Source organism: Homarus americanus, unplaced genomic scaffold (genome assembly GCF_018991925.1).
Source record: "Homarus americanus isolate GMGI-L3 unplaced genomic scaffold, GMGI_Hamer_2.0 scaffold48824, whole genome shotgun sequence".
In the NCBI taxonomy this organism is placed as follows: Eukaryota; Metazoa; Arthropoda; class Malacostraca; order Decapoda; family Nephropidae; genus Homarus; species Homarus americanus.
The window spans coordinates 24,208-31,768 of NW_024716643.1; the positions used below are offsets into that span (position 1 = coordinate 24,208).

Consider the following 7,561-nt stretch of genomic DNA (forward strand, 5'->3'; position numbering starts at 1 on the left):
ACAGGGAGTAAGGCAAGGCTGTGTTCTATCTCCGATATTGTATAATGCATATTTAGAAATCTTAATGAGAGAAGTCATAAGTGAAAAGGTATTACAAAAACTGGTTAATAGATGAGTGGGAAAAGTTGAAAAATATGAGTTAAGAGTTAATGTTGTAAAGATGAAAGTAATGGTTGTTTCCAAATTGGAAATAAATAAAACAAATAAAAATTATGATAAGCAACAGGGAACTTAAGAAGTGAAAAATTTTGTGTATTTGGAAAGTGACATTAGCTTTTTACTCTTATTTTTTTGCCCCTTAGGCACCGTTGTGGGTCGATGACCTGTGCCAGGGTGGGTTAATCCCCGTAAAAAAAAAAAAAATCTGTGCTTGTTGATATACAGAAAAAATCAAAACATGAATGGGGCAGGCAAAAACAACAATTAATAATTCCGAAAACTTAATGAAAAGGGACATAACATTAATTTGAGAAAAAGGCTGCTGAAAGGCTTCATGTGGCAAGGACTGATGTATGGATCAGAAGCGTGGACACTTTCAGCAGACACCAGCAAAAGGTTGGAGGTCTTTGTAATGTGGTGTCATAGGCGAATGCTAAGAATGGGCTACACTGACAGCAAAACAAATAAAGACTCTTTGAGATACTTTAAATGTACAGAAAACTGAAAATTATATACTTTGGTTACATAATTAGGGATGGGGGATACTAACAGAAATATTAATTAGCAAAGTTGAGGGTAGGAGGGCCAGGGGAAGTCCGAGGCTGGGATGGATGATTGAAATAAAAAACAGGGTCCTTACAGAGATACAAAACCTTGGAGGATTGGAAAAAAACAGCCCGAGAACGTATAGAGTGGTGGACTGTGGTTACCAACCCTCAGATATGAGGACGGTACTCTGGTTGATTGAATGACATTTCATCTTCCTTCTTTATTGTAAGAAATTAAAATTTCATTATCATTCCTTTCGAGTAATTTATAGGCTACAGGATTTGTAACACATCTCAATACACCTACAATATTATTTATATTCTTGATTTAAATATTTCAATTTTTACACAAGGTTAAAATCAAACTATCCAAAGCAATTTATAATTTCTCAGGACAAATATACTACCTTGCTTTCAGCTATAAATATATACATATTTTTAATTTTTATTGGGGTAAATGTTGAGTTTTTATTTCATTATTTAGCTGAACTTAATTTTTTTTCCTGGGACGACTTTTCATAGTTTCAAACAGTCAATATAAATTTTGAAATTTTGTCTTTCTGAATATGATTTACGTCTACCTATGGCCTTACAATAACACTAGTTGCTACAGTCACCATGTGAATGGTTAGCCTATGTCACCTTAGTCACCATCACTCGTGGAACACATTATCTTGTTGCACTATTGTAGTATCTTGCGATATTTAATGGGAGAATGACAAGCACATGTTCGGTCTGGCTGGGCGTTTATTCTCTGTTCTTGGTTACAAGGTGCCTAACACATTTCGTGTTTACACAAGCCTAAACACTTTCTGACTTTGGTAAGAAGTAACATAATATATAATATATATATTCAATAAAGGCAGCATATAAACATACATATATATATATATATATATATATATATATATATATATATATATATATATATATATATATATATATATATATATATATATATATATATATTCACTATTTCACTCCCTTTCAAAAGAGAGCATGGCTGCTACAAATCCTAAATAAACAAAACGTACAGAATTACATATGGCAGGGAAGAAGGGAATAGAACACAACAAATATAACTTCCTAACTAAACAGTTTTGAAAGGCCTGTTCACAATTCAGATAATTAGAGGTCTAATTTAATTACAGGTCTCCTAACTCTGTTTGATCTTCTAGGACTATTCCCTCCATCAAGTTTTAAAGGGGTTTCACTTGCACTCTGTGCATTATCAGTGACAGACATATCATCACTACAATCAGTTGACACAGTGAGTGGATGCTGGGAAACATCATCTTTGACATCATCATGATGATCATCATCTGAAACTGTGTCAAGTTTATCATCATGTCCTGGTGCTACATTCATCTCGTCATGTGCCTGAATGATGTGATCCATATGAACATATCTCAAAGAGTTACCACATTTCACTAAATATGTCATAGATCCACATACCTTGTCAATGACACCAGTTATCCACTTTGCATGTACAGTACCATAACCTTTAGCCATGTTCCTAACTCTCACCCTATCATTTACCTTGAACACTCTTTCCCTGGAACTCTTATCATGATACATCTTTTGTTGAGCTTGTTTTCTCTCTACAACTTCAAACAGACTTGGCTTAACTAAACTTAATCTTGTTCTCAACTGTCTCTTCACCATTAACTCTGCAGGAGTACATCCTGTCACACTATGTGGCGTGGTTCTGTATCTGAGTAAGAAATTTGCTAGTCTGTGTTTCATTGATTTTCCTACAGTTCCTTGAATTACCAGCTTGGAAAGTGCTTCCTTTACAATTCTAACTGATCTCTCAGCTGCACCATTAGAGGCAGGATGATAGGGTGGGGTCAGTACATGCTTTACACCGTTGAATCTCATGAAGTTTTTAAACTCTGATGATTGGAATGGAGGACCATTGTCAGAAACTACCTCTTCTGGTATTCTATGTTCGGCAAATATTAATCTTAATTCATCAATGGTGCTACCAGCATTAGTACTGTACATGTGCTTAACATCAATCCACTTTGAATGACTATCAATTAATACAAGAAATTTGTCTGTTCCCTTATCACAGAAGTCAATGTGTACTCTTTGGAAGGGACGGGTAGGCCATTTCCAGGTTTTCAAAGGTGTGCTGGGTGGCATACTCCTAACATTCTGACAAACAGAGCACTAACGTACTATCATTTCTATTTCACCATCCAGTTTAGGCCACAAACTTCTGGCCAGTGCTTTCATGGCACATATACCTGGATGTTCAAAATGCAGTTCATTCAAAATTTGCCCTCTAAAACACTGTGGAATTAACACTCTCATACCCCACAACACACATCCCTGTTCTACTGATAATTGACATCTCCTTAAATGATACGGTTGAAAGTCTAAGGATGGACAAATCTCTGGCCATCCATTTAGTGTATACTCCAGGACTCTTCCTAATACAACATCTTTCCTAGTTTCATGAGCAATCATTCCGGAGGTGACTGGAAAATCTTCTGCTATCATGGTTACAGCATAAACCTTAGGCTCTACTCCATCATTTGATCCACTACATGGCAACCTTGACAAAGTATCTGCATTGGAATGATCATCTGAAAGTCTGTACTGTATCTCATAGTCATATGCCGACAATATCACAGCCCATCTCTGCATTCTTGCTGCAGCAAGTGTAGGAACAGGTGATTTAGGACCCAAAATTGCCAAGAGAGGCTTGTTATCAGTTATTAAAACAAAATTCCTCCCATATACAGTAGATACTGGTGAAATTTCTTTACTCCAAATATGATAGACAAAGCCTCTTTCTCTATTTGTGCAAAATTTTTCTCTCTTTGGGTAAGAGTTCTCGAGGCATATGCAATGGGTCTTTCTTCACCGTTATCCATTATCTGACTTATGACAGCACCTAATCCATAGCCCGATGCATCACAAGCAAGCTTTAGTGTTCTACTGGTATCATAGTGGACCAAAACATCAGTACTAGACAGAGCAGCTTTACAATCTTCAAATGACTTCTGAGTTGCACTGTTCCATTTCCATGATATCCCTTTCTTTAATAGTTCATGCAGAGGGGCTAAAACTGATGAAAGTCCACTCAAGAACCTTGAATAATACTGTATCATACCTAGGAAAGCTTTCAATTCACTGACATTTTTTGGAGCAGGTAAATTTACTATGGCTCCTACTTTATCTTCTACAGGTCTCAGCCCTTCTGCATTCACTTTGTAGCCAAGATAAGTTACTTCTTTAGCTAGGAATGAACATTTGCTCTTGTTGAGCCTGACATTGTGTGCCAACAATCTTTCGAATACTGTGGCTAGGGTTTTGACATGATTTTGGATGTCACTGTCAGGAATCATCCTGAACATGACACTGTCAACAATAAGGACATCATCCTGAAAACATAACACATTGGGAAGACCCACAAGAATTTTGTCCATGATGCACAGAAATAACTTTGGTGCACTTTTAACACCACAAGGCAACCTTTTGAACTTATACAATCCTTTATGAGTGTTGATGGTAAGGTACTGTTGACTTTCAGCATCAACAGAGACATGAGCATATGCTTGGGACAAGTCTAACTTAGTGAAAATGGTTCCACCTGTTAGTGAAGCAAACAAATCTTGAGATGTGGGTAAGGGATATTGCTCATCCTCAACAGCTTGATTAATGGTAACTTTATAATCACCACATAGTCTAACAGGTTTATTAGCTTTAGGTACAATTACTATTGGAGCAGCCCAATTGCTCTTGGCGGTTTTCACAATAATGCCCTCACTCACAAGTCTGTCTAATTCCTTCTCAACCTCACCTTTCAATGCATAAGGAACAGGTCTGGACTTAGCATATATGGGTGTAACATCTTTGTCAATGGTGATATGAGCTTCATAACCCTTTATACCATCCTGTCCCTTTACAAATAAAATCTTGTATTTTTCAAGCAATTTCTCAAGACCTGGAATACTGTTACACATTCTAACACTAAATATCTCCTTCCAGTCCATCTCAAGTTCACACAACCAGTTCTTACCTAACAAAGTTGGTCTATTCACATAACTAGCTATAATTAATGGCAACTTTAAATTCTGATTTTTGTACTTTACCTCACACTCTAATTTACCTTCTGTGTTCAAAATCTCTCCAGTATAAGTTCTCAACTTGACACCTGAGTCTTCTAAAGGCACATGCGCAAATAGTTTGTCATACATATCTTTACTCATTATGAAGAAATCAGCTGCAGTATCCATTTCCATGGTTACAGGTGTGTCATTAATACACAAGTCCACATTATACCTATGTTTAACTTTCTCTTCACGACTGGTGTAAATAGTAAACACATGGGCACTCTCATCATTATCAGATCCAAAATTACTAACACTCTCATGAATACTGTTTTTCATTTCCTTCTCTTCATCTTCAACGGCATATACTCTACCTTTATCACTTCGACAGGCAGGAGCAATATGTCCAATACGTCGACAATTGTAACATTTTGAATTCTTGAACTTACACTGAAAGCTTTCATGTTTCCCTCGGCACCTCTTACATTTTAAATCAGCATGTGTTCCTTGTTTTGTGGTATAATTATTCCTTTTAGCTACAGTTACTTTACACACTGAGCCACTACTGCCAACTGTTTCACTACCAGCATTGGCAACAAATTCTTTGGTGTTTTTCTCGGCCAATTCCATGCTTGTAGCTATCTGACATGCACTTTCAAAAGTTAAGTTAGTGGTGTTCATTAACTTATTCTGTATTTTTTCATAATTCAGGCCTATTACAAACCTGTCTCTTAGAGCTCGATTCAAGAACTGTCCAAAGTTACAGTGAATGAATAACTTCTTCAAATTACTTACTTACTGATTCATCTTTACCTCTATCTCTGGTGCCAAATCTCTAACTTTCAGCGATCTCAAGTGGAGCAGGGTCAAAATGTTGCTTCAGAATCTTGGTAATCTGAATCAGTGAGGAGTCCTTGGGTTTGTTTGGAGTAAGCAGATTGACCAGAGTAGAATAAACATTAGCTCCTACCTCTGTCAAAAAGATTGCTTTTATTTTCTCTTGAAGGGCTTTCTTCTTCTGAGCATCACCACCGTCGTCCATTAATTCATTTGCCAGAAAGAAGAAGTCCATTCTCTCACAATATGATGTGAAATCTTCCTTGTCTGCATCATACTCCCCCAGTCGTCCGATGTATCCACTGACGCCAGCCATGGTTGCTCTCTTCACTTAAATTCTCCAGGTTCAGAATAACCTTCCCTTCAGTGGTCACTATCCTCTCTTCAAGGACTTCACCAACACTTTGTGAATCCCATCCTCATCGCCAGTGTAGTATCTTGCGTTATTTAATGGGAGAATGACAAGCACGTGGTCGGTCTGGCTGGGCGTTTATTCTCTGTTCTTAGTTACAACGTGCCTAACACATTTCGTGTTTACACAAGCCTAAACACTTTCTGACTTTGGTAAGAAGTAACATAAGATATAATATATTTATTCAATAAAGGCAGCATATAAACATACATATATATAACAACTATCACTAGCAAGGGAGTTTTCATATCTTCACGTCTTTCCTTTGAAAAGTTGTTGTATGCTGTCGAGATTAATAAGACTATGAATTATACTGAACGTCCCCCAGGGTAAAACAACGAAACATAAAAACTCTAACCACGAATTTTCAATAGAGCAAATAAAGTTTTTATTCTGGATAATTACTCATATTTTTTCACATTACATGTACTCTTTCCAAAATAAATTTGAAGTTTCTGCAACCCCATTTTCTGTGTTGGTGACGCTTACAGGTGTGATAGCAAGTAACGGGTCTCTGTGGCGTAATAACCGGCGCTTCGCTCTGCGTCAACTGCGAGACCTGGGAATGGGTAAGTCCAAGCTGGTGGCAGCCGTGCAGCGGTCGGGCACACAGCTGGTGCAGCAGCTCAAGAAACAAGCTGGAAGACCTGCACCGATGCCTCACGCCCTTCATGTCGCTGTTGTTAACGTCATCTGGCAGATGGTCGGCGGTGAGTAATCGCTGGGTATGTTCATGTGAATATCTCTTTACACGTCCCACTAAACTTAAAATTTTCATGTCTTTGGGAAGTTTTTATTTGTGAAAAATGATATGCCTTGTGAGTCTTGGAATGACAATTTACAATATACTGTTGGTAGGGGTTGGGTTTGTAAAACTAGTACCCAGATGAAATGATATATATATATATATATATATATATATATATATATATATATATATATATATATATATATATATATACAGTATATATATATATATATATATATATATATATATATATATATATATATATATATATATATATATATATATATATATATATATATATATATATATATATATATATATATATATATCACAGTGATGTGCTTGCATATATATATATATATATATATATATATATATATATATATATATATATATATATATATATATATATATATATATATATATATATATATATATATATATATATATATATATATATAAGATTATTGATGTCTGAAACCGAACAAAATAATCATCAAATGGCATAATGGCCTGATATCATCAGAGCCCAATCAGCATGCGCATACATAAGACCCAAAATTATATGAGAACGAGGAGCCACTCATGACTTGACAGGGGGAAGGTTTACCAACTAGGTGTTTATTCTTTACTCTTGAATTCATAAGTCACGGGTGCTTCCTCCACAATACCTTAACCGTGCACACTGGCACTGGCCCAGAATACACCACATGCATAACACCAAATAAATTCTTTAGCACCCCCACAACCGAGTGTAAGATCAACCATGAAGGTCGTCGACCTCACACCAGGA

At 36.3% G+C, this 7,561-nt stretch overlaps 1 protein-coding gene across 1 annotated transcript in view; it reads left to right on the forward strand.

Annotated features, from left to right (window-relative positions):
• Positions 1-6,758, forward strand: part of LOC121858187 (cytochrome P450 2L1-like) — a gene marked incomplete at its 5' end in the record, with an annotated part of 29,124 nt that extends 22,366 nt beyond the window's left edge. The window contains one exon of the mRNA XM_042354402.1: positions 6,512-6,758. Coding sequence (XP_042210336.1) covers positions 6,512-6,738 — 227 coding nt within the window. The remainder of the gene's footprint in view (positions 1-6,511) is intronic.
• Between the last annotated feature and the right edge of the window lie 803 nt (positions 6,759-7,561).